The sequence below is a fragment of the Fukomys damarensis genome, unplaced genomic scaffold (assembly GCF_012274545.1).
Source record: "Fukomys damarensis isolate Sample0158 unplaced genomic scaffold, DMR_v1.0_HiC HiC_scaffold_20, whole genome shotgun sequence".
In the NCBI taxonomy this organism is placed as follows: domain Eukaryota; kingdom Metazoa; phylum Chordata; class Mammalia; order Rodentia; family Bathyergidae; genus Fukomys; species Fukomys damarensis.
In genome coordinates, this window is record NW_022900932.1 from 20,123,541 (window position 1) to 20,151,127 (window position 27,587).

Sequence of the window (27,587 nt, forward strand, 5' to 3'; positions counted from 1 at the left end):
GGGCCAGGGCGCGTACGGGGTCGGGGTCGGGCGCCGAGTGGGAGGGGATCCCAGCGTCCACGGCACAGCGGCGTCCACAGTCCCCGTCGGGGACCCCACCCCCGGGTCCTGGAGTAGGAAGAGAAGGGCGGGCCGGATCGCCCTGGCTGACTCGCGCACCTGGGCGCCGAGTTCGCGCACCTGGAGAACAAGCGTAACAGCGCCTCCCTCGTGAGAAGACTGGAGAGGCCCGGGTGACAGCGCTCATCAAATGCCAGCATAGACACCCATAGGGTACTGATTAAAAGTCATATTGCTGCAATCGTCCTGCCTTGTTGAATTTCCTTTTGCTAACTGAGGGAGTGTCCCTTGTACCATCAGGGATTAGAGCACGCAGATCCTAGATGAGGGATGGGGAGTCTGAGGTCCGTAGTTAAGGATGCCTTGGGTCCTCGAGCTTGGACTGGGAAAGTGTCGAGTGTCCGGGGTGACTGACTTGTGGACAGGGTGTGTCGGGGACGAAAGTGACCTGAATGTAGCTCCCGGGGACCGGGAGGCGCGTTCTGGCACCGAGAGCAGGGGACAGGTGGTGTGGGCCAGTTCTGCCCAGCCTTGTCTCAGGACCCTCTTTCCGGGCGCAATCCACATCCCGCCACCTGGGCAGCCTCTGTGGCCCGCGCCTCCCTCGTCCTGCGGGGGTCAGACGGCCTTCCCCGGCCGGGCGCAATCCACATCCCGCCACCTGGGCAGCCTCTGTGGCCCGCGCCTCCCTCGTCCTGCGGGGGTCAGACGGCCTTCCCCGGCCGGGCGCAATCCACATCCCGCCACCTGGGCAGCCTCTGTGGCCCGCGCCTCCCTCGTCCTGCGGGGGTCAGACGGCCTTCCCCGGCCGGGCGCAATCCACATCCCGCCACCTGGGCAGCCTCTGTGGCCCGCGCCTCCCTCGTCCTGCGGGGGTCAGACGGCCTTCCCCGGCCGGGCGCAATCCACATCCCGCCACCTGGGCAGCCTCTGTGGCCCGCGCCTCCCTCGTCCTGCGGGGGTCAGACGGCCTTCCCCGGCCGGGCGCAATCCACATCCCGCCACCTGGGCAGCCTCTGTGGCCCGCGCCTCCCTCGTCCTGCGGGGGTCAGACGGCCTTCCCCGGCCGGGCGCAATCCACATCCCGCCACCTGGGCAGCCTCTGTGGCCCGCGCCTCCCTCGTCCTGCGGGGGTCAGACGGCCTTCCCCGGCCGGGCGCAATCCACATCCCGCCACCTGGGCAGCCTCTGTGGCCCGCGCCTCCCTCGTCCTGCGGGGGTCAGACGGCCTTCCCCGGCCGGGCGCAATCCACATCCCGCCACCTGGGCAGCCTCTGTGGCCCGCGCCTCCCTCGTCCTGCGGGGGTCAGACGGCCTTCCCCGGCCGGGCGCAATCCACATCCCGCCACCTGGGCAGCCTCTGTGGCCCGCGCCTCCCTCGTCCTGCGGGGGTCAGACGGCCTTCCCCGGCCGGGCGCAATCCACATCCCGCCACCTGGGCAGCCTCTGTGGCCCGCGCCTCCCTCGTCCTGCGGGGGTCAGACGGCCTTCCCCGGCCGGGCGCAATCCACATCCCGCCACCTGGGCAGCCTCTGTGGCCCGCGCCTCCCTCGTCCTGCGGGGGTCAGACGGCCTTCCCCGGCCGGGCGCAATCCACATCCCGCCACCTGGGCAGCCTCTGTGGCCCGCGCCTCCCTCGTCCTGCGGGGGTCAGACGGCCTTCCCCGGCCGGGCGCAATCCACATCCCGCCACCTGGGCAGCCTCTGTGGCCCGCGCCTCCCTCGTCCTGCGGGGGTCAGACGGCCTTCCCCGGCCGGGCGCAATCCACATCCCGCCACCTGGGCAGCCTCTGTGGCCCGCGCCTCCCTCGTCCTGCGGGGGTCAGACGGCCTTCCCCGGCCGGGCGCAATCCACATCCCGCCACCTGGGCAGCCTCTGTGGCCCGCGCCTCCCTCGTCCTGCGGGGGTCAGACGGCCTTCCCCGGCCGGGCGCAATCCACATCCCGCCACCTGGGCAGCCTCTGTGGCCCGCGCCTCCCTCGTCCTGCGGGGGTCAGACGGCCTTCCCCGGCCGGGCGCAATCCACATCCCGCCACCTGGGCAGCCTCTGTGGCCCGCGCCTCCCTCGTCCTGCGGGGGTCAGACGGCCTTCCCCGGCCGGGCGCAATCCACATCCCGCCACCTGGGCAGCCTCTGTGGCCCGCGCCTCCCTCGTCCTGCGGGGGTCAGACGGCCTTCCCCGGCCGGGCGCAATCCACATCCCGCCACCTGGGCAGCCTCTGTGGCCCGCGCCTCCCTCGTCCTGCGGGGGTCAGACGGCCTTCCCCGGCCGGGCGCAATCCACATCCCGCCACCTGGGCAGCCTCTGTGGCCCGCGCCTCCCTCGTCCTGCGGGGGTCAGACGGCCTTCCCCGGCCGGGCGCAATCCACATCCCGCCACCTGGGCAGCCTCTGTGGCCCGCGCCTCCCTCGTCCTGCGGGGGTCAGACGGCCTTCCCCGGCCGGGCGCAATCCACATCCCGCCACCTGGGCAGCCTCTGTGGCCCGCGCCTCCCTCGTCCTGCGGGGGTCAGACGGCCTTCCCCGGCCGGGCGCAATCCACATCCCGCCACCTGGGCAGCCTCTGTGGCCCGCGCCTCCCTCGTCCTGCGGGGGTCAGACGGCCTTCCCCGGCCGGGCGCAATCCACATCCCGCCACCTGGGCAGCCTCTGTGGCCCGCGCCTCCCTCGTCCTGCGGGGGTCAGACGGCCTTCCCCGGCCGGGCGCAATCCACATCCCGCCACCTGGGCAGCCTCTGTGGCCCGCGCCTCCCTCGTCCTGCGGGGGTCAGACGGCCTTCCCCGGCCGGGCGCAATCCACATCCCGCCACCTGGGCAGCCTCTGTGGCCCGCGCCTCCCTCGTCCTGCGGGGGTCAGACGGCCTTCCCCGGCCGGGCGCAATCCACATCCCGCCACCTGGGCAGCCTCTGTGGCCCGCGCCTCCCTCGTCCTGCGGGGGTCAGACGGCCTTCCCCGGCCGGGCGCAATCCACATCCCGCCACCTGGGCAGCCTCTGTGGCCCGCGCCTCCCTCGTCCTGCGGGGGTCAGACGGCCTTCCCCGGCCGGGCGCAATCCACATCCCGCCACCTGGGCAGCCTCTGTGGCCCGCGCCTCCCTCGTCCTGCGGGGGTCAGACGGCCTTCCCCGGCCGGGCGCAATCCACATCCCGCCACCTGGGCAGCCTCTGTGGCCCGCGCCTCCCTCGTCCTGCGGGGGTCAGACGGCCTTCCCCGGCCGGGCGCAATCCACATCCCGCCACCTGGGCAGCCTCTGTGGCCCGCGCCTCCCTCGTCCTGCGGGGGTCAGACGGCCTTCCCCGGCCGGGCGCAATCCACATCCCGCCACCTGGGCAGCCTCTGTGGCCCGCGCCTCCCTCGTCCTGCGGGGGTCAGACGGCCTTCCCCGGCCGGGCGCAATCCACATCCCGCCACCTGGGCAGCCTCTGTGGCCCGCGCCTCCCTCGTCCTGCGGGGGTCAGACGGCCTTCCCCGGCCGGGCGCAATCCACATCCCGCCACCTGGGCAGCCTCTGTGGCCCGCGCCTCCCTCGTCCTGCGGGGGTCAGACGGCCTTCCCCGGCCGGGCGCAATCCACATCCCGCCACCTGGGCAGCCTCTGTGGCCCGCGCCTCCCTCGTCCTGCGGGGGTCAGACGGCCTTCCCCGGCCGGGCGCAATCCACATCCCGCCACCTGGGCAGCCTCTGTGGCCCGCGCCTCCCTCGTCCTGCGGGGGTCAGACGGCCTTCCCCGGCCGGGCGCAATCCACATCCCGCCACCTGGGCAGCCTCTGTGGCCCGCGCCTCCCTCGTCCTGCGGGGGTCAGACGGCCTTCCCCGGCCGGGCGCAATCCACATCCCGCCACCTGGGCAGCCTCTGTGGCCCGCGCCTCCCTCGTCCTGCGGGGGTCAGACGGCCTTCCCCGGCCGGGCGCAATCCACATCCCGCCACCTGGGCAGCCTCTGTGGCCCGCGCCTCCCTCGTCCTGCGGGGGTCAGACGGCCTTCCCCGGCCGGGCGCAATCCACATCCCGCCACCTGGGCAGCCTCTGTGGCCCGCGCCTCCCTCGTCCTGCGGGGGTCAGACGGCCTTCCCCGGCCGGGCGCAATCCACATCCCGCCACCTGGGCAGCCTCTGTGGCCCGCGCCTCCCTCGTCCTGCGGGGGTCAGACGGCCTTCCCCGGCCGGGCGCAATCCACATCCCGCCACCTGGGCAGCCTCTGTGGCCCGCGCCTCCCTCGTCCTGCGGGGGTCAGACGGCCTTCCCCGGCCGGGCGCAATCCACATCCCGCCACCTGGGCAGCCTCTGTGGCCCGCGCCTCCCTCGTCCTGCGGGGGTCAGACGGCCTTCCCCGGCCGGGCGCAATCCACATCCCGCCACCTGGGCAGCCTCTGTGGCCCGCGCCTCCCTCGTCCTGCGGGGGTCAGACGGCCTTCCCCGGCCGGGCGCAATCCACATCCCGCCACCTGGGCAGCCTCTGTGGCCCGCGCCTCCCTCGTCCTGCGGGGGTCAGACGGCCTTCCCCGGCCGGGCGCAATCCACATCCCGCCACCTGGGCAGCCTCTGTGGCCCGCGCCTCCCTCGTCCTGCGGGGGTCAGACGGCCTTCCCCGGCCGGGCGCAATCCACATCCCGCCACCTGGGCAGCCTCTGTGGCCCGCGCCTCCCTCGTCCTGCGGGGGTCAGACGGCCTTCCCCGGCCGGGCGCAATCCACATCCCGCCACCTGGGCAGCCTCTGTGGCCCGCGCCTCCCTCGTCCTGCGGGGGTCAGACGGCCTTCCCCGGCCGGGCGCAATCCACATCCCGCCACCTGGGCAGCCTCTGTGGCCCGCGCCTCCCTCGTCCTGCGGGGGTCAGACGGCCTTCCCCGGCCGGGCGCAATCCACATCCCGCCACCTGGGCAGCCTCTGTGGCCCGCGCCTCCCTCGTCCTGCGGGGGTCAGACGGCCTTCCCCGGCCGGGCGCAATCCACATCCCGCCACCTGGGCAGCCTCTGTGGCCCGCGCCTCCCTCGTCCTGCGGGGGTCAGACGGCCTTCCCCGGCCGGGCGCAATCCACATCCCGCCACCTGGGCAGCCTCTGTGGCCCGCGCCTCCCTCGTCCTGCGGGGGTCAGACGGCCTTCCCCGGCCGGGCGCAATCCACATCCCGCCACCTGGGCAGCCTCTGTGGCCCGCGCCTCCCTCGTCCTGCGGGGGTCAGACGGCCTTCCCCGGCCGGGCGCAATCCACATCCCGCCACCTGGGCAGCCTCTGTGGCCCGCGCCTCCCTCGTCCTGCGGGGGTCAGACGGCCTTCCCCGGCCGGGCGCAATCCACATCCCGCCACCTGGGCAGCCTCTGTGGCCCGCGCCTCCCTCGTCCTGCGGGGGTCAGACGGCCTTCCCCGGCCGGGCGCAATCCACATCGGCTGGCTGATCTGATCTGACCCGCCGCAGGCCGCCGCGCTAGGCCCGGGGGCGGGACTCCTAGCTTTCCGGCCGGTCTGTGGTGAGATGGCCGCTGACCCTCTCTGAAGGGTCAGCTGGGGAGCTCCAGAGGGGACATCCTGGAAGACCGGGCGTTGGGAAATGTGCTAGTGTGTCCCGCCTCTCTGGCCGAAGACCGGAGTGCAGACCAGAGCGCCGCGGTTGGGGGAAGGGCACACCTTTCCGTTTCGCTTCCTTCGGGAAGGCTCTTGGAGTTTTGTGCAGTGATCCGATTGATGAGGTATCTGGAAAACTACGTTTTGGTTCCTCAAACCCTGCACCTGGGTTCCTTGTATCACTGACATATTTCACGTGGGGTTTTTCTTTTACAAATGAGGAAACTGCTCTCTTTGGGCTTTTGTGTGTGTAAACAGGCGTAACAATGTTTACCATTCTGGCCATCTTTAAAAGATGTGAATCACTCCATTTTGTGAGAGCAGCTAAAGAGAAACCTGCTGGGAGGGAGGCTGAGAAGGTGGTCCGAGCCCTTTCCTCTAGGGTGGACTTCTGAGCTGTGCAGGGAGACCTTGACCTAGAAATTGGTCCAACTAGGTTGGGTCACTGTTTAACTTTCACCTTGGACCTTTCCTCATCTGTAAATTGTGATACCACTGGGGGGAGGTTCAAGGAGGCAGGGCTTGTAAGATACTTGGCACATGAGAACCAGCTAATGGTATTTTACTGGCACTTTTTCTATGGAATTCTTCACCTCCCTGGTTGAAGAGAGGGCGCTTAATGTCCAGAGACATTAAGAATGTTCTTTCGACTTTGGAATTGGAGGAGGGTTAAGGTATTCCTGGGCCCTGTGTGGCCAAGTCCGAATTTATCACATGGGTGGGCTTCAGGGTTTCCACGAATCCCCTCCGGTCATGTCTGTTACATTAGTTGGGTAGATGTGCTTTTTCCTTGTATCTGATGTCAGTGACTGCTGCAACATTAGGAACCCCTATTCTAGCTAAGGTGAACCAGAGCCAAATCTGGGAGACCCTATTGGGGCTGTGCCACAGGAAACCCTTGCATACCATCTGTCTGTTTACAGATAACTGTGTGCTGCTGTCCAGGGCTCTCACTGCCTGGCCAGACACTTTCATGCTAACTCTTGAACCAGGCAATAATGAGGGGTTGAAGATAGTCAGCATGTAATCAGTTTTGGTGGTTTGGTCAGTTCATCATGGTACCTCTGTGAGGTGTACACTGTTACCATCTGCCTCCTTTTACAAGGAGAGAAAATGAGGCTGAGAAAAGGAAAGTTAACTTGATCAATGTCAAACAGCACCTGGCAGGCTTTGAATCAACATGGGGAGACTGCTCTTAACTTAGTCGGAAGGACCTTCCTCTGAGCACTCTGAGAGTTGAGGCAGGAGGATCACAAGTTTAAGCCCAGCCTGGGCAGTTTAGTGACCTAGCAAGACTCTGACTCAAAACAAAAAATGGGCTGGGATGTAGCTCAATGTACAGGCTCTGGATTCAATCCTAGTATGAAAAAAAAAAGTGCACTCAACACTTGCGGAGGCTGAGCCAGGAGGATCACTGTGGGTTCAAGACCAGCCTGGGGCTACATACAAGTTCCAGGTCAGTCTCAACTACATAGTGAGACCTTGTCAAAAAAAAAAAAAAAAAAAAAAAAGGACTTCCTCTAGAAGGCCATTTGCAGCACTTAAAATGAAATATTTTTAAATCCCAGCCTGCTAGTACAGGTGGCCAGGGGTTGCCACAGTGTCCCATCTAACCCCCAAATGGTCAGGCTGTGCAGCGGGGGAGTGATGGGAATGCAGCTATAGGGGTCCTCCTCACACCCTTGGGGAAAGTTGCTAGCCAGGGGCGGGTTGTTGCCCCCTGCAGGTGCTAATGAAGAGGGAAGTGGAAATTAAGTGAAAAAGGACTGCTGGAGAGTAGCAGCCTGGAGGCTGAGGCTGGGAACTTACCTTCATAATACGGGCTGACTTCCCAGATAAATTGATTCATGAACAGGTTAGACCCCCTCTAATGAAAAATCCCTGATTTTTATTTAGCAATAAACCTTCAAACATCTTTATGTCCCTGGGTCCCTGTGATAATGCAGAGATGGGCAGTGCATTATCCCCACTGCAGCGAAGAGGAAATAGAGGTAGATAAAATTTAAAAATTAGTTGGGCATGTGGTACCTATGTGTAATCCCAGCACTCTGGGAAAGCCGAGGCAGGAGAATCCCAATTTTACTCTTGGCTCTGTTGCTTTCCAAGATGGACCTCTCAGGGGTGTCTGACCTTCAATTTTCCTCATCTCTAAAATGGGCTCATAACATTATTGACTCCTCTGCTGAGGTGAGGATGAGAAATGGTTGACACAAAGTACAGGATGCAACATGGGCTGAGGTGGTTGATGGGTGACCAAGTGTTGGGGAGCTGCTCTCAGCCTGCTTTCTCCCTGGTTTTGTCCCCCCAGATGTGGAGGTGGATGGGCAGAACTGGACCTTTGCTTTTGACTTCTCCTTCCTGAGCCAGCAAGAGGATTTGGTGTGGGCTGAGCTCCGGCTGCAGCTGGCCAGTCCTGTGTACCTCCCCACCGAGGGCCTGCTCACCATTCAGATTTTCCACCAGCCCAAGCTGGACACAGAGCAGCACCCAGCCGCCTGCCCAGAGCGTCTTCGGATGGAGCTGTTTGCTGCCACACCGTCCCAGGTTACCTTTTCCTCAGGCAGCATGGTCCTAGAGGTGACCAGGCCACTATCCAAATGGTTGAAAGACCCCAAGGCACTGGAGGAGCAGATGTCCAGTGTGGCCAGAGAGTGCTGGCAGCTCCCCCCCAGCCAGCCCGTCACAATCACCGTCACCAACGTGCTTCTCATGCTCTACTCCAACCTGTCCAGGGAGCAGAGGCGGCTGGGTGGTGCCACTTTGCTGTGGGAAGCCGAGAGCTCCTGGCGGGCCCAGGAGGGACAGCTGTTCCAGGAGAGGGCCAGGAGGCACCGGCGGCATCACTCGCCAGACAGAAGCCGGCTGTGTCGCAAGGTCAAGTTCCAGGTTGACTTCAACCTGATCGGATGGGGCTCCTGGATCATCTACCCCAAGCAGTACAACGCCTATCGCTGTGAGGGCGAGTGTCCCAACCCTGTGGGTGAGGAGTTCCACCCCACCAACCATGCATACATCCAGGTGGGACGCCAAGGCCTGGGGCAGGGTGGGGGCTGTAAGCCACAGCACCTAGTGTGCCACATCCCGTGTGAGGTTCTGGGAGAACATGGAGATGATTCGTCACAGTGTCATAACAGAGGCTTATGGGGTCCTGCTCTGTGGTGTGGCCTTAAACACATTGCTTCCCTGGGACTTTCCCTTGTCTTTTTTTTTGGTACTCGGGAGCAAACTCTAGTCCTTGTGGTTACAAGGCAGGTGGCGGGTGGAACCACTGAGCTAAATCCCTGGACTTTTTTTTTTTTTTTTTTTTGAGACAGGGACTTGCTATGTATGCCAGGCAGGCCTTGATCTTACCATGTAGCCTAGGCTGGTCTCAAACTCATGATTGTCCTGCCTCAGCCTCCCCAGGGTCTGTGGGTAGAATAGAGAGTCTCAGCTCCTCCGTGGAGCTGATTTTCTAGGAAAAGAAGTTCAGAATCTGGACTTTAGAATGGGCAGACCTGGGTCTGATGCCTATGTATTAGCTGCATGATATTAAGTTGCTTATTCTCTCCAGCTACCATTTTCTTGCCTGTAAAATGGGAAGGGCACTGCCATGTTTCCTAGGGATACTGTAGGGCCCATGAGATGGTGTGCATGCAGCCCGTGAAGTAGGGGGCAGGTAGCAGGCAGGTTTGATCTTGTTTTTTCATTACTTAAAGTCTGACTGGGGCTGTGAAATGGTGGCTGTGTTTATCAGGGCCATGACTGCAATAATACTGTTCTAGCCACTGTACTTTCTCTACCTGAACTTGTAGCCGATGACCTGTTTCACAGAAGACAATCAGGCCAGAGGCTGCCACCAGGTGCCACTGAATAGCCAACGGCAGTGACGGCAAACCTTTTAGAGCTTTCAATGATAACAAATAGCTCGTTGCAGCATGCATGCCACAGGTTCGACCCCACTGCTCTAGGAGGTGGTGGTGGGAGAGGAATAGGACTGCTGAGCTAGGAAGGGAAATAACTGGAGAGAACATGGAGCCTGACATGGTGGGCTTCACCTTAGAGGGGGTCTTCTCTGCTCTTCAGGGTTCACATGGGATCAAGATCTCTGGGACCTGCAGTCCTTTTTCTGTGCCAAGCTGCCAGCAGGGTCTGGGATCTGGGCAGCATGAGCAAGGGAACCTGTGCAAGCCAGAGCCCCAGAGGACCTGTCTTGGACAAAGGCCTTCCTGCACCCAGATGGGCAGCCCTCACAAGGGAATCATCGGACCCAGACAGTCCATTCACCGAACTGACCCTCTGAACTGAAGACTTGCTTGACTGCAGGGATGAGGGTAGTACCCAAATGCCAAGGGGTGCTACCTTCTTGTTGTTCACTGTGCCCTTTTCTGGCCAACAAAGCACATCCTGTGAGAATTTCCACAGGACTCTATTCTACATATTTCTAGAATTAAACCAGGAGTTTCTTGGGTTTTTTTTTTTTTTTTTTTTTTTTGGTACCAGGGATCAAACTCAAGACCTTGTGCTTGTGAGGCAGGCAGCAGTAGCACTGAGCTAAATCTCCAGCTCTTCTTAGAATCTTTTAAAACTGGTATTCACTCTATACTAGAACAACAGGGCAGACATATACAGTTAGTTACTGTTCTCCCCAGAACTCAAGGGAACACTACCACTGAGCTATATACCCAGACCTTTTTATTTTTTGAGACAGGGTCTCAGATGCCCATGCTGGCCTTGAACTTTTGTTCTCCTTAGTTTCCTGGGTAGCTGAGATTATAGGTGTGCGTCACCACACACTAGGACTTCTTTTTAGGGTTCAGGACCTCACACATGCTAGGCAAGTGCTCTACCTTGGAGCTATACCTCCTGGTTTACAAGTAACTTATTTATTTATTGGTACTGGGGATTTAACTCAGGACCTTCTGCTTGTGAGGCAGGTATGGTGCCACTGAGGTATATCCCCGGCCCCACAAGTAACTTTTAGAATCTGTTTAGAGGCAAAGTTCTGTTCGGTGTTGGAAGTGATGATCTATTGGTGGCTGGTTCTCCTATAAAAACAACTTTCTTCTATTTTTTGCACCCAGAAAATTTTAACTCTGTAATGTTTTAGTCTTTACCTCCTTCCTCCCCCTTTACAGAGTCTGCTGAAACGCTACCAGCCCCACCGAGTCCCTTCCACCTGCTGTGCGCCAGTGAAGACCAAGCCACTGAGCATGCTGTATGTAGACAACGGCAGGGTGCTCCTCGAGCACCACAAAGACATGATTGTGGAGGAGTGTGGCTGCCTCTGATGGATCCTGGAGGAATGCCGGATTTGCCTGCAATCCACTAGTTTGGGAAGCTCTGGGGAGGCACGGTAGCATCTATCCAGAGAGAAGAACAGAGGGGAGAAGTGGCTCTGTGGGCCAGTGCCACAGAGGAAGGGCTGCCCAATCTGCAGTGAAGGGCTCTGCTGGGCCACCTCGGGAAGAAGGGGCAGGAGGAAGCTTGTTGGGCCTGCCCAGCTCCCCCCTCACTGAAGACAGTGGTGAGCAAGAGCACAAGTGCAAGTTCTTTACCCGTGTTTTTTTTTAACCTTGAAATTGTGTGCAAAAGTTGGGGCATATGTGCATTTATTTTTGAGGTGGGGCAAGGCCATCTATAGCTTTTGCGTATTCTCAAAAGTGGTCTGTGACACACTGTCTCCTCCCCAAACTTATGCGTCATTTTATGAGATCACCCCGCCCCCCCCCACACCTTTCTTGCTGGCCAGTGGCAATCTGTTCACCCAGCCCAGAGGCTTCCTGGAGGGGTCTCTGCTAATGAACCGCATAAATAACAGTCACTGTCTAGTTCCCCCAGGGCAGCCAGTGCCTTTGACAGGAGAGGCAGGAACTTGCCCAAGAGGACTGGCCACACTGGGCTACATTTGCTGGGGCCCTCAGATGTCCCCAAGTCAGTCTGCTTGGCAGACACAACCTGAATGAATCTATTAAATGTGGTGACAATTGACCTGAGTCTCAATGTGTGCTATTAATGAGGGCTCCAAGGTGTCTATCCAGCAGGGATGAAGCCCTCAGGTAAGTATTCACTGCTCGGCCTCCTCCAGATGGCGAATCCTAATGTGTTTCTATGAAATATCTCTTGTGGGGGCTGGGGATGCAGCTCAGCTGTACAGTGCCTGACAAGGCCTGAGGTTCCATTCCCAGCACTACAAAAAACAAGTCTGGGGCCGGGGATTTAGCTCAGTGGTTCTGCCACCTGCCTTGCAAACGCAAGGACCAGAGTTCGATCCCAGGTACCAAAAACAAAACAGAAAAACCCAAGTCCGTTGGCAGTGCTCATGAGCTGCTGGACAGGGTGGCCCGCACCTGTTATCCCAGCACTCGAGGCTGAGGCAGGAGGATCACCATGAGTTTAAGGCCACCTGAGTCACATAGTGAGTTCAAGGCCAACCTGAACTATATAGCAAAATCTCTCAAAGAAAAAAGAAAAAAAGCTATAGATTATCATTAGGCCTTATTCCCAATCTCCCTCCTAATGGTGGTAAGGCCTAAGCCTAGATCCTGCCATATCCCTTTTTGTCTCAGCTTTGCTTTTTATTTTTAACTCTGGGTCCTACAACTGGCCTAATTCCGGAGTCCAAGCTTACCCATAGGAAAATGCTGCCACCAATTTAAGCACAAGCTTTCACCTTCTGAGTGAAGAGGCCCCAAAGTCAGCTTCATTTTGTTGAGCATTACTAAAGCAAGGCTGTTTTTGTTTAGGGTGAGCAGGCCCTTTATGGAGAATGGTCATCTATGTGATATCCTGATATCTACCCCCATTTCCCAAGAAGCCCCCCACACTTGGTGTGCCAGATTTAGGAGAATGATCCTAAATTGTGGAGGACCCTGTTGAGCTTAGGGTTATTCAGGTGCAGCCTCCAGTGTGGCAAGTGGGAATCCTGACCCAAGCAGGAACTGGGTTTGCTCGAGCTGGGCCTGGACTTCTAAAACCTCTTGGCTTTGATTCAGCAACAAACTGATCCAGCTGTTCCTCCCAGACTGGAAATAGACCTGCCCAGGACTAAGCACAGTTCAGGACCACAGGATTCTGCGTGTGATTGTACCTGAGAACAGTAGCATGGGCAGTCTTAGGTCGGCCTGTTGCGTTCCCTTTCCTGAAGGAGACTGCAGAGAGCCAAGCTCTGATTTTCTGAGCTCTATGAGCATCATCATGAGTAGCGACCAGGGGTTTTGCTCACCCAGCTTTGATTCAAGCTCTTGGCCTTTAGGGGAAAACATCAAACCCTACCACCGACCTGAAGTTCCTGGTAGTGAAAGGCTGTTCTTACATGGCTAGGGACAGCAAAGAGGAAGGTCAACGTATTTGCAGCTACAACTTATGGGACTGTAGTTAGCTGCTCTGTTGACTTCAGGTCCCTCCCCCAGGGGTGAAGCAAGGCCTTGCCTCATCTCAAGCACAAGATGTAGGCCCAAAGCAGCAACATTCCATGTGTTTCTGACCCCTCTAAAATTGGTGCTTCTGTACTAGCACCAGGGTCATCTAGCTGCAGACTGGCATGTGGGGAAAGCCAGTCTACCCAACCCTAGAAAGCAGCTCCCTGCTCTGAGCTGTGAGGTGGCTTAAGGTTTTGCATGTCAGAGGAAGTAACTGCCTCAGCATGGCCCTGCCTGAGCCTGTGGCTTTAATGAAAGTTATTTTAACTTGATCTCAAAGCAGAGATCTACTGTCCCTGAAGCAGTGCCCAGTGAGAAGTTGGGGGGGTGGGGGGATGGATACAATACTGGGAAAGTAGGTAGGCCTAGCAGCAGGTAGGAGTGGAGAAAAAGAAAGACACTGTAAGAGAAGCAGAAGCTGAGAGAGGAAGATTGCAAATCTGAGCTCAACCTGGTCAATGAGAAAGAAAATGGTCAAAAGGTGGGGCAGAGGCTGTGGCCCTCAGCACAACAATCCAGTGTTCATTTGCATCTTGAAAAGCCTCCATTTTTATCCCTCTTCCTAATTAATTCTGTGGCAGAGTAGTGGAAGTATGAAAGTGCTTTCCAGGTTATTTTGGTTCCATCTGTCCTTAGAGATCCTTTGGTCCCTCTAGCAGCCCCTGCTTGGGTGCTGGCTGCAGCAGCCACTCCAAGCACCCTCGGGCTTTCCGTGCCAGCAGGCAGGGCTCAAGTACTTTGACAAGAAATACCATTGAGGCCAGGGATGTAGCTCAGTGGTGCCATACCTGCTTGACAAGTGCAAGGTCCTGAGTTTGATCCCCAGTACCAGGGAAAAAAAAAGTTAAGAAACACCACTGACTGAACTCTTCCTGTATCAGGCACTAGACATTCCCTGAGTCTCATGATAACCTAGAAGTTACTTAGTCCGATTTTTTATAAAACAGGCTCAGAGACCCAAGAATTCTTTTGGAGAAAACCAGCTCCTATGCCACAGCTGGCATTGAGGCCAATGAGTCCAAAGCCAGTACCCTCAACTTCTGCACTGTCCCAACAGACTTTTGGTGCAGCTTTCTGTGGGCTTCTCTTCATAACCACCAGCATGGAGGGACAGAAACCTTGTTCTCAGTCAGTACAATGCTGCAACTGCTGGATTCATAAGGACCAGGAATCTGACACACACAGCCCAGCCTGGCCAAAGAGCAGACACAATGGGTGTCTAACAGTCACCCCAAGGGCCACAAAAGCCTCTCTTCAGGGGAAAATGGCAACTGGGCTGCTTCACAGGTACATCCGGCACAGTGCTCACGTCCCTGCTCCTAAGCACAGGCCAGGCCCCTGCACCCAAGAAAAGGCTCATGTCGTCTCATGTTTACAGGGCAAGACCAACTTATTAACTATTTGGTTATACACAAATCAGACAACTAGCTCTGCCATTCTCTATAACCAGCCAACACTCCCTAGGTAGGAAATACTCAAGAGGAGTTCATTTGGAACTTAAAAAAAAATTAACACAAGGCTGAGGCAGGGGGATTGCTGCAAGTTCGAAGCCAGCCCAGGCTACACACTGTGTTCAAGGCCAGCCTGAACTACACACTGAGACCCTGTCTCAATTCCCCTCTATCTCACAATTAACATAATGAGCTGAGGCTGGGAGTGTAGCTTAGTGGTACAGATGCTGAGTTCTAGTCCAATACCACAAAACAAAAAGATATCAGGTTGATACTCAAATCCTTTATTGATTTAACTGTAACAGCAACCATTGGTGAGAATTTAATTTTTTCTCTAATTCCCAAATATCTGCTGGTTTGGAAAAACACAAAACAAAAACTGGTCAAGGAATCACACAGGACTGCATGTGCACTCCACTGTTCACCGGTGACAGAATGGATGAGGGGTGAGGGGCCAGCACATCAAGGAGATGAGGGCAAGACCAAGCAGTGCTGGCATCTCCACTTTTCCATTCAGCATAGTGGGAACTGGTGGCACTAGACACAGAGGGCTTTTTTGAGGGTGGTACTGGGGATCAAACTCAGGACTTTGTGCTTGCCAGGCAGGTGCAGTGGCCACTGAGCTGCATCCCCAGCCCCTAAAGAGGGCTTTTTAATATAAAATATTTTTAGAAGATGCTTAAAAAGCACACATGCATATACTCAGGCTCTTCAAGACACCTGTTTAAGGTGTACCCTGGGGCTGTGAGGGCCTCCTCCCCCAGGTGGATGGAGATGGGTTCACCTGCAGGTGATGCAAAGGCACTGCTCAGGGACTTATGATGAGGAACAGCCACCAGGAGGGAGCAGAAGGCTCCCCAACAGCCTCTCCCCTGCATCGCAGTGACAGTGGCCCCCTGGCCTGGGCTTTTGCTTTATAAAGGCTAAAGATGGAGAGGAAAGGGGTACACTGCGACAAGAATGGAGAATGGATATCCTGTGCTGGTCTCATGGAATTGTTTGAGGTGTCCAGGAATTTTGGTTTTAAGCACTGGCAAGAGCTCCCTTTAGAAACCTCAACATGGCCAAGTGAGTACCAAGCACTGATTCACCTCTGCCCAGTGGCAGAGTGAGCATTTCAATACCCTGGGAAGCATTTCAGCTCAGTACACTTCCTACAGGCATCTATGACATCTGGTATGGCCTGTCGGTGTGGCAGGCAGAGGCTAACAAGCCAACTCAAGACTTCAAAACCTAAGCTTTGCCAAAAAAATATCAACTTTAGGGCCCGCCTAGAGAAGAGTTTAAATTCCAGAGGGTGGGAAAGGTGTCCTGAATGATTAATTGGAAAAATGAGTATCTATCAATCACCATGTTAGTCTTCAGTTAGAAACTGCTGTGAATGAGCCTCAAAGAAACTGCACTAAAATGGCAAACCTTTCCTGGAACAGAAAGCGTGCCTGGAGTGTAAGCATTCTGCAGACTGGTGACAGACCTGCATCTGGATCCAAGTTCAAGGTCTGGATATGTAACGTAGTGATGTAGCACCTGCTCAGCATACATGAGGCCAAGTTCCATCTCCAGGACCAAAACAAAACAAAACAAAACAAAAAAAAAACCTGAGAGGTAAGCAACTGTCGGGTTACTATATCCTCCTTGAAGTTCAGGCAGAAGCTGCCCTCACAAAAATTTTACAACAAAGTGTACCCTCTCCCAGATGTTAAGGATGGGTAAGTGATTGGGTTTCGCATGTGAATAAATAGCCACTCATGTGCATGTAGTCCAGAAAACATGCTGAGAAGAGACAGTACTGAATTAGACAGCCAGACAGCCAGACAGCCAGACAGACAACAGGGCCTTCTCCCTAGAGGGGAATGGAAAAGGCTCAGGGCCCTGGCTTCAAGCAGTGGGTACTAAAGGAGGAGAGACTGTATCCCTGGGGCACTGCTTCCAACATGCTGAGCCTCCACTCACAGCCAGTAGGCACTGTGTACACGGCTGTGGCGTGAACTGGTACAACCCATGGGCCTTGCTGCTTTCAGATAGATATGCAGACTTCCACGTCTGAACTGGGAAGGAACTGGGTCTGAGCAACCCAAAGAACCAATAATCCAAATAACAATAAAAACAGCAATAATATAAAAGACCACCGATTTTTAACTTCATCCCAAGTCAGGAGGAAAAGCAGAGTTCACTGGATGGCACTTTAGAGATGAGGGCTATGCTTCCTGAAGGAGCAACTCTCTGACTACCTCAGCAGCAATGCTTTATGTTCAAGTACATGCTAAAGCAAGCACGGTTGCAGGGAAGAAAATCTAGGAGGGGCAGAGGGTAAAATCAAACAAGAATCGCCATCTTTAAGATACCTGAAATCACTCAAGATTGTCTGGGGAATGAGTGGCAGAAACAGCAGGCATCCACCAAGAATGTGTTGAGCTGAGAACCAGCCTCTAAGTTTCTCCTGAGGTGAAAACCAGACTGGTTCCCTATAAGAAAGCACTTCCATCAAGAAGCCCAGGGCAAGGTGGGCACAGAGTTCACCTGCACCCTGGACACAACGGGCAATCAGCAGACATTTATAATCCTCAGGTGTTCCCTAGCTTATGGAGAACAACCTGATCGAGTCTGCAAGCTGGTGTAGTTGAGAGAGCAGGTGCACAACACTGACTCAGGTGGGGACCTGGTTTCCTGACACTACCAACTATTTCACCCTGAATCTGAACTGCTTTCTCTTCTGCAGCTCAATAACCTCACTCCTATTCCCTTTGTTCCCCTTCAATTAAGACTGCTCTAGTGGCTCAGCTGGAAGGCCCCAGTTCCCTTTCTCAGCCAATTACTGATCAAAGGAGAATAATAGTGTAAATGAGTCCTGGAAACACCCAGTGTGTGCCTTGCAAACATCCCTGAGCTGCTGATAATCAGGCAGACGGAGAGCTACTATAGCTCTCTAGAAAACTGGTTTCTTGTCTTTCCTCTCCAGACTGTCAGGTAGGAGAAACTTTGTCTCCTATCCCAGTTTGATGATACACATCTTGGGCAACTGGTTTTAACAGCAATTTATCTTGTAGCTTATCATTTAGTTGAATCTCCCTTCCTTTGCCCTGTTTTCATCCCCTTTTGGGAGAATGGTGGTTTTAAGGCACTGTTACTTTCTCCTTGTCCGTCTCCTTGGGGGTCAGTCACTCAAAGGGAAGCCAACTATGACGGTGTGAGGACACTTGTGTTGCCACATGTGAGAACTACATGAGGCACCCTGCCAATAGCCACTGGGGAAGTCTGGAAGTAGATTCTCCAGCTCCAGATGACTGCAGCCTCTGCTCTCATCTTGAAACTTCATGAAATCCTGGGCAAGAAGCATCCTCCGAAGCTCTCCCGATCTACCCTTCAGAAACTAACAGATACTGCTTGCTATTTTAAGATATTAAATTTGAAAGTAATTTGTTACACAGCAATGGATAAGTAATACAGATAGAAGGAAAATTCTCTGGCTTGGAAGCCCAATTCCTAAAAGCCAGCTTGTTCACTCCTGTGTTCTTAATGAGACACGTATTTGAATAAACAGGAGAGCTAAGGAACTCAATGAACTACACAGTAAACAAGGCAGAACTATGACAGTGCGTATCTCCTGCTACAATCTGGAGGGAGGTAATTTCCCATAAGACTGATTATCCCCAGAAGTACAGAAATGTAGTTGCTTCATAAAAACCTAACGGTCACTAAGATTTTAAGAACTGTCCCACTCAGATGGTAACCTCAGATGGAGGGAGGCATTCCCTTCCTAACAAAAAGCCAGGACACATTATGGAAGGCTTCATCTGTGAGGTGCCCTCTGACCATCCCAAGGTAAAACACCTGCCAGACTCTGGCTTGCTCTGAAAACCATTCTGAAGCATGATACGAAGACATCATCTGCTGGAAGCTTATCTCTGTGTTGTGTGACTATTTCTACAATGCTAATTTATCAAGGACAAGTTATGCTGGCAGTGGTGGCCTCCAGGAAAGAACTGCAGCAAGCAGTAAGGAAGTTATGGCAGAGACGGATCCGGGTCTGGACAGCCCATACATTATGCAGTTTAACACTCCCAGGAAACACTAAAAACATGGCCTGTGATTAGAGATGATAAGACAGGGAGAAAGGATAACTTGCTACTACTCAAACTCTGTCCACTGTGGGTCAGCGAGGAAGCAAAGTCTTTACAGTGAGCAACACACATCAAGAAGAGTATAGCATACTGTCACAGCCAGCCTGCGAGCTGCTAGCTGGAGCCAGATTCCACAGGATGCAATGCCAGTAAATGAACAAGAAGCTTCACTCCCAAAGAACCAAACTCTAGGGTACAAAGGTCTGAGCAAACTTCTTAGATAAACGACAGCACAACTTTGTTTTTCTAAGACTATGTAAAGCAAATTTGAAGTTTAATTAAAATAAGAGGAATACATTAAACAAAATTTTTTTGATTACTGATTGTAGGACTCAAAGCACCCCCAAGACACTGGAGAGCCAGCTTATTCTTTTTTTTGGTACCAAGGATTGAACTCAGGACCTTGTGCTTACAAGGCAGGCAGTGGCACCACTGAGCTACATCTCTGGCCCTTCAGCTTATTCTTGTGAGACATTAACTGTCACAAGAGGTTTTCACTCTGAACTATTCACATTTTGTAGCAAAAGACAGAACAAATTTCTGCAAACACCCCCTCTTTCTAAAATAACTTTGCTAATAGCGTCTTCTTGTAGTTCCAAAGAAAACCAGCTTTCTTTCTCATTTCTTAGCCAATGGGCCTGGTACTCTCACCCTAGAATCTCTTAAGAATCCAACCAGAAATGCCCAGGACACCAATGGCTACTCTACTTGTTTTCACTCAAGGGGATGGTGTCTGTCTTCCTATAGTGGAGATGCTCCTGGAGCCACTGTGCCAGTCAGCAGTACCAGGAGAGCGGGGTGGGGAAAAGAGTGAATGGAAGAACAAAAAGATAAGAATGAGGTTTTCCTAAACAACCCACAGCAAGGCAGAATGGTCCAGTTTTACAAACCACCTACTACAAGCTCTAAAAACGCATACCCAAAACTTACGGAGAAGAAAAGAGGCCAGAAGGAATTGGGGAGGGAGACAAAGGACAATGACACCAAACAGCAGACTCGGCCATGGAAATTTCTTACTTTCCCAACACTGGAAGATGTTAAATTAAGAAGTTGCTGTTCAAAATTGTATCGAAAACATCTAAAAATAGGTCTGTAGTCATCTTAAAAATAAAATGTCACTCTTCAGTAAGTGACAGATATCAGATACCAACACTGGAGGTATCTTTGCTGTAGATGTGAAAAATGGCCTGGCAGAGGAAAGGGGTAGAAAAGAAGGGGGAGGGAAGAAAGGAAAGGGAGGACTCAGAGTACAATGGGAATGGCAAGGAAACTGGGAGGAACACGTTTTTAAATCCATGCTTATCTATCCCAGTAGCCAAACAAAGCAGATCCAAACACAAAAAAAATGTAGTTCTTTTCTAAGAACACTCCTAAAAGTTAACTTTAAATTCAAAATGTAAGAAACTGCAAGCCAAGACAACACATACCACAACATTCCATGGATTTTAAAACTGACCGGGACTGGGTACTCAAGTTGCTCTACAGTCTTTTAGGTATTATATGGCAGAATCTAGGACCAGGCCTTACTCAGCAAGCGGAAGGCAAAGTGCCTCTGTTACTTCATCTGGACCCACACTTGGAACAGACACTATCGCCTGGGTAGCTCCTAGTACGAGAGAACTCTGCAACAACAAGCTGCAGGCAGAGGAAGGCAGAAGAACAAAGGACAGCTGGTTACTGAGGGCTCCCTCCTGTCGGAGTTTAAAAATATTTGCACAAATGTGCAGAGTAAAGGAATGGGATGAGAAACTACAATACTGAAGACGTTCCTCCCAAGGGAAAGAGCGGATGCAGATTTCCAAATAGTGTCACAGAGCAATGCTACCACAGTCGCATAAATTGTGCTGCTCTGTCCTAAGGGCAAATACCTCAAGGTAAAAGGGAAAGCAGCTTTCTTTTTATCATTTCCCCTGGCTGGTTTTAAAGACCCTGAACCCAGCATTGAACCATGAGAGGTATACAAGGAGGAGAGACAGAGTAAAGAACATGAATGATGAACCTGCCAAACCTCTGTATCCCTTCTCCAGACATCCCAGGCAGGAAGTTGCTGATAGACTGATTTAGATCTGAGATAAATCTGAGGGGAATACAGAGATTCTCAACAGAGACAGGACCAGAGAAGCCAGTTTAACTGTTTTCCTCAACAGACAGATTAGCTCTACAAAGGCCTTCAAGCTAATCTGTCCAGATGGGCAGAAGACAGGAAACAGGAGAAAAAAACAGCCAGATAGAGCTCATCTTCCTAGTGTTTGGCACCCAAGGAAGAAGGGAGGCGGGGATGGCACTGGGGACTGCTGGTTCTGCCTCTGTCTTCCTGTTGGCCACATGAGGTCCACACGAGAATCTGCGTTGCTGCTTTTCTCCCATTCTTGCAGGAGGTCAGATGTCCATCTCAAACTGAGAATCATCCCCTGCATAGGAAAAAGAAAATGAGGCTTAGCACAAAAAGGAAAAGCAAAAACAATGAAGTGTCATTCTTTATACAGAATGGTAAAAAAATTACTCACTGTTTCTCTTGTTCTCTGCTGCTTTAAAACACTGTTTTGCTTTTGCATAAACTGAAAAATAATGTCAGCCATATCACCCACAGGGAAGAGCACTTGGGAAAAGGACACAGGTGAACTTCCCCAGTGCCCACTGTCCCCAAAGCTGACCACACAGAAGCTCTGAGCTGCCACCTGCCCAGTAAGCACACTGCTCTGGAGGCTTGGACGCAGGCCCTGCTCTGAACCCATACTCCCATACAATCAACTGGTCTCAGTTTCATGAGAGGATAAGGCAGGAGGACAGCAGGTTGAAGGCCAGCCTAGGCATCTTAGTAAGACCCTACCTCAAAATTTAATAAAAGAATTTTTTTTTGGTACCAGGGATCGAACTCTGGACCTTGCACTTGTGAGGCAGGTGGCGGAACCACTGAGCTAGATCCCTGGCCCTCTCAAAATAAAATTTAAAAAAGGGGTTTGGGAAAAAAAAAGATTGGGATCTAGCTTAGTGCTAGAGTGCTTGCCTAGCACCCATAAGGCCCTGGATCCAAGCCCCAGTACTGCAAAAAATGAAACAAAACAACCAAAACTCAATTGGAACTGGAGAAAGAAGAATGTTGGCTCATGCCTAGGGATCACCAAGAGCAATCATGGAGGTATATTCAAGGGCAGGCATTTCCACACCAGCATTCTGCTTCGACAAAGATAAAGACACTTTATCAGTAATAAAACTGTCTGTGTAAGAAATGTTTACGTAAATATTATAGGCACTTTTAGAAAGTGGCTGAAACAAACCATACTGCTAAGCTCATATCACAACAAGGACAGACTTGTGAGAAAACAGCCCTATTTTCTGAGGGTAATGGAAAGAGATTCATTCTGTGAGATTCATTCTGTTTTCTGTGGCAGATGTGTGTGTTTATCCCTAGTCCAATAAAGGCTGGGCATCCTTCATGCATAGTTCTAAGAGTCCCCACTAGAACTTACCACTCCCTGAGTTTAGACTGTGCCTCTACCAACCACATTTGATTAGGATTTAGGATTCTGGGCTCATAAAGCATTTCAATAAGCTTTTGGGGAAGAGAGGAGAAACCTTAGAGATGTAAAACTAAACATCAGTTGTAAGATGCATCAATATTTTTCCAACATACAGCACATTCCCAGAGCCATCCCTCTGTCCCCAATACCAGCATCCTCTTACCAACTGCATGCTTCAAGTTGTTCAAATTGTTTACTTCTACTTTGGAGTCTTCGATTAAGGTGCCAGGGCTAGTAACTCCCGGGATATTGGGCAGATGGCAGGGTGGGGTCTGAGCCATGGGAGAATTGCGACGATCCAACAGAAACTTTCGATCATAAATGATTCGAGTTCCTGGAAGATAGGGTGAAAAAGAGATTAAAATAAAGTAAGGGGCTACCGACACATACTACTACCCAGAACCTTAACGTTTTCACAATTCAAGTCAACATGATAAGCCCTAACCTCCTGCCCTTTCTTCCTCTTCTGCTGGGCAACTCAGCCTCAACATCATTTCCTCTACAAAGCCACCCTCCCTCCCCTTTTTAATCATTCTTTTCCCCATCTCACTTAGTATGTTTCACCTGGTATGCTATAGACTTTCAGTCCATTATGCCAGGTTTATGCCTTATTTATATCTGACCTGTGTCCTAACATTAAAATCTTCAAAAACATTTTTTAGATGAAGGAATAAACGTGTATGAAAATGTAGCCACCTTTTGGTTAAAGGCTTTCCACAGAAACACTGAGACTGAAATCCTTGCCAGACAGAGTTATGGTAGAACTCTTTATTCTACCAAAAACAATCTGCTTCTCAGAGTACTGGAATAACAGAGAAAAAACAATAACATGGGGGGCCAGGGATTTAGCTTAGCAGCATAGCACCTGGCTGGCAAGCGAAAGGTCCTAGGTTTGATCCCCAGTACCACCAAAAAAAAAACACACCAAAAACCCTAATAGTTATAAAAACCTGCTGTGTATAAGTGGCCAACAGGTACATAAAAGTATACAACATCTAATCATCAGGGGAATGAAAATCAAAACCACAGTGAGCTACCACCACACATCTGCTAGGCAGACTGTCATCAAAGTTGGCAGAGGCCTGTAATCTCAGCACTTCAGAGGCAGAGTTAGGAGAATCACTGGGAATTCAAGCCCAGCTGGAACTACATAGTGAGACCCTGTCTCAAAAACAAGACAAAACCCACAAGAAAGCCAGGTGGTGTGTGCGTTGGGGGAGAGGGGAGAGACCTGCAATTCCAGCTACTCAGGAGGCGACTGCAGGAGAATTCCAAGTTCAAGGCCAGTCCGGACAATTTAGAGATCTTGTCTCAAAATAAAAAGTAAAAAGAACCCAGGTATGGTGGTGCATGCCTGTAATCCCAAAATTCCGGAGGCTAAGGCGAAAGAATCACAAGTCAGGCCAAGCCCAGGTAATTTAGTGAGACCCTGTCTCAAAATAAAAAAATGGGCTGGGTATGCAGCTGAGTGCGAAGACCCTGGGTTCAATTCCCAGTACTACAAAAAATAAAATATCAAAAGGGCTGGAGATGTACATCAGTGTAAGGCACTGGGCTCAATTTTCAGTATCACAAAAACAATGACTCATACGAGATAAATATTGGCCAATATATTGAAAAGGTGTATATCATCAGTAGGGAAGTAAACAGTATAGCCGTCATGGAAAAAAGTATGGAGGTTCCTCAAAAATTTAAAAATAGCAAAGCCCTGGGTTCAGTCCCTAACACAAATAAAATGAAATGAAATAAAATAAGAACTTCCATATGATCCATCCACTCTTCTCTTGTGTATATATCCAAAGGAAATAAAAGCACTATCTCACAGAGCCAAGACGTGGAAACAACTTAAATACTGTATCTCAAAGTTGATGACTGATAAACGGGTAAAGAAAACATGATGGGGGCGGGTTGTGACCAGATATGGACACAGAGATGGAGAAGAGTAGTACACACATATGCACAAGAATGTCATTCAGCCATGAAAAGGAAATCCTGTCATTTGTGACAATATGAATTAACCTTTGTTAAGTGAAACTAGCCAGATAGAAAGATAAATACACCAACATTTCAGTTGAATGTGGAATCTAAAAAGGTCAAAATCATAGGAGAGTGGATCGTAGATGTCAGGGGTGGGGGAAATAGGAAGGTGCGATCAAAAGATATGAGATACAAAAAAAAAAAAAAAAAGATATGAGGTACAAAAGATACCATTTACAATAGCATAAAAAAATTACTTTGGTATTAACCTAAGGAAGTGAAAGACCTCTACTATGAAAATTACATTAGACTGAGAAAAAGAATCGAGAATTATTGAACACACCAGAAAATGAAAAAATAATACCTGTACCTGAATAGGCAGAAGCAACATAATCCAAATGCTTATACTTTCAAAACTGATAAACAGATTTAATGCAATACCAACCAAAATGCCAATGTCATTTCTCACAGAGCTACAGAAAAAAATCCTAAAATTTACATGGAATCAGAAGAGATCTAGAATAGCAAAAGCAATCTTGGGTAACAAAGGCAAAGCAGGTGGCATCACAATCCCAGACTTGAAGTTATACTACAAAGCTACAGCAATTAAAACAGGCTGGTTTTGGCACAAAAGCAGGCATGTGGATAAATGGAGCCAAACAGGAGAAACAGAAACAACCCCAGATACACACAGCTACTTGACATTTCACAAAGAAGCCAAAAAACATTCACTGGAGAAAAGATAACCTCTTAAATAAATGGTGCTGAAAAAATTGCACTTCCAATGCAGAAGATTGAGTCTAGACCCATATATCTCACCATGTACTAAACTAAAATCAAAATGGATCAAAGATCTAAATGTTAAAACAGAAACAATCTGCTGGAAGATAAAATAAGCATAACTCTTGAAGGCAAGGACCAATGGAACAAGAAATAATACTGAGCAACAATAATGGGAGTGTATTAAATTTAAAAATTTCTATACAGCAAAGGAAACAACCAACAAAAGTGAACAGACAGGGGGCCGGGGATTTAGCTCAGCGGTTCAACCACCTGCCTTGCAAGCGCAAGGACCTGAGTTCAATTCCCAGTACCAAAAAAAAAAGTGAAAAAACAACCTACAGAATGGGAAAAAATTTTTGCCAACTATTCCATGGACAGAGGGCTGACATCAAGAATATATAAAGAACTCAAAAAAATTAGACCCACCACCCCAAAATAAAAGACCCACTCAAAAATGAGTAACCAAAATGAATACTTTTCAGAAGTGGTCAATAAATACCTGAAAAAATGCTCATTATTGCTGGCCATCAGAAAAACAAATTAAGACCACACTGAGATATTGTCCTATCCAGAAAAGAATGGCTATCACAAAAAAATCTAATAATAACAAATGAACTTTATTTACTATATTGTTGGCAGGGATGTAAACTAGTATACCACTATGGAAATCAGTGTGGCAACACCTCAAAAAACTAAGTAGAAATTCCGTTTGACCCAGCTATTTCTTCCCTAACTATCTTCCCTAAAGAGTTAAAATCATCATATTACAGAGATATATGCATACCCATGTTTACATCAGCACAATATAGAATGGCTAGATATTGGAGACAGCACATAAGTCCATCAACAGATGAATAAATAAGGAAAATGTGGTTTTTATACTTAATGCAATACTATGCTGCAATAAAAAATAAATGAGGTATTCATAGATAAATGGGTACAGAACAAAGGAGGAGAGGAGAAAGGAAGGATGGGACAAGAAAAAAAAGTGAAAATAGAAGGGAAAATTGGAAACAAAGCTTTTGTACATAGGGGAGGGGGGAATGGCATAGGTAAATAGATGCAACTTGAGAACGTGAGGTTAAGTGAAATGATTCAGACACACAAGCTCAAATATGCAATAGTTTCTCTTATATGAAAAACATGGCTTGTGTTTAGATGTCCCCCGCAAAGCCTTGAGTGGTCATAGGTGGGGCTTTTTCCAGAGGCGGCTAGATCTAGAGTCTGTGATGCTGGAATTGAGTCATGGTAGAATGCTAGGCTCAAAGGCACTAGGATTAAGGGCGTTGAGTGCTGCCTGCCCCAAGTAGCCTGGGTAAGATAAAAGGGCAGAAAGAGTAAGGGCCCTTGTTGCTTTGCTATCTTCTGCCTGACCTGAACTGTTCTCTGCCAAGCCAGCGTGCCTTGGAGCCAGTGGATTATAGACAGAAACTGCTACAAACTTTGAGCTAAATAAACCTTTCCTCCCTTAACTTGTGAGCGAAACAAACCTTTCCTCCCATAACTTGTGGGTTTTGGGTATTTTGTCTCAACAGCAAGAAAAGTGACAGAGACAATATATATACATATGTATACACACCCACACCCACACCCACACACACACACACACACACACACACACACACACACGAAAGAGTACAAAATAGAAGACAAATACAAAGTAATGAGAAGTTCAAATACTTCCCCAAATTACATATTCTGTCGTTTTAGAAATTGCAACATATATGCTAATTTGTATCACTTATAGTAATAGTTTGTTATGTTTCTTTTTGTAAGAATATTTTGTTTTATGTATTTTCCTAACTACTTTGAAGATAAACAGTGTAATAACTATTGTTATTCTCTTATTATTTGTATAAGACAGTTTATTTTATTTTTTCATAAAATAAAAAAAAGTTTTCATCTTCAGACTAAGTTCTGGTGACTTAATGTACTACATGGTAACTATAACAGTACTGTATTACATGCTTGCAGTTTACTGAGTAGATCTTCAATGTTCTCTCCACATACACAAAACTATAGATGACAGATGTGTTAAACTCAACTGTGATAATTGTTCTACTATACATACATACATACTCAAGTTCTATACCTTAAATTTATACAATTTTATTTGATAATCATACTTCAATAAAACTGCGAGAGGGCGAGACACCCACTATCCATTCTTTTTGTCCCTGGTCAAGTTACTAGTGGGTATAAGTAAGAAATAAAACTATACAACCATTACTGATGCCTGACGCAGGTCAAATGTAGCGGATGGTGGAGCCTTGCCCCTGATTCTAAGACTATGCCTGGTTCATCAAGAAAGAGGGCAATGGGTTAGGGATGTCGGCTAAAAGCGGTGACAGTAGAAAGGGAAGTAGCCCAGCATAACTGCCAACCCAGGAGAAACAGTCCGGAGTTTTCTGCTCACAATGGGTTTAACTCAGAGGAAAAACCCGCCAATATGAAATTATGTACTACTCAGTTTAAAGGAGAATCTCCATGGTATCTGAAGTCAGTGGTTTTAGATTCTCTAATTGGGGCGGGGGAAGGAAACTCGTGTTCTACTAAAACAAGGAGAGTCTAATTCAGACTGATTTCCTCCAACAACACGGGCGATGGCTACTCCCCAGGAAATGGAGGAATGAGCTAACATCTGCAACGTGAGAAAGCAAGTGGAAAAACCCAAAGCATTTACCGCAACGATGGAAATGTCAGAGTCTTCCCCA

General features: G+C 51.1%; 2 protein-coding genes across 2 annotated transcripts in view; one reads left to right on the top strand and one right to left on the bottom strand.

Annotated features, from left to right (window-relative positions):
• Nodal (nodal growth differentiation factor) overlaps positions 1-11,817 on the top strand; it is a 17,496-nt gene extending 5,679 nt beyond the window's left edge. Inside the window, exons 3-5 of the mRNA XM_010608030.2 lie at positions 8-210; positions 7,879-8,638; positions 10,738-11,817. Of these exons, the coding sequence (XP_010606332.1) occupies positions 8-210; positions 7,879-8,638; positions 10,738-10,890 (1,116 nt within the window). The 3' untranslated portion in view covers positions 10,891-11,817. The remainder of the gene's footprint in view (positions 1-7; positions 211-7,878; positions 8,639-10,737) is intronic.
• A 3,685-nt stretch (positions 11,818-15,502) lies between these two features.
• The window catches only part of Eif4ebp2 (eukaryotic translation initiation factor 4E binding protein 2), a 30,074-nt gene continuing 17,989 nt past the window's right edge, over positions 15,503-27,587 (bottom strand). The window contains exons 4-5 of the mRNA XM_033766332.1: positions 22,277-22,502; positions 15,503-21,003 (exon numbers count right to left, since the gene is read on the bottom strand). Coding sequence (XP_033622223.1) covers positions 20,972-21,003; positions 22,277-22,502 — 258 coding nt within the window. The 3' untranslated portion in view covers positions 15,503-20,971. The remainder of the gene's footprint in view (positions 21,004-22,276; positions 22,503-27,587) is intronic.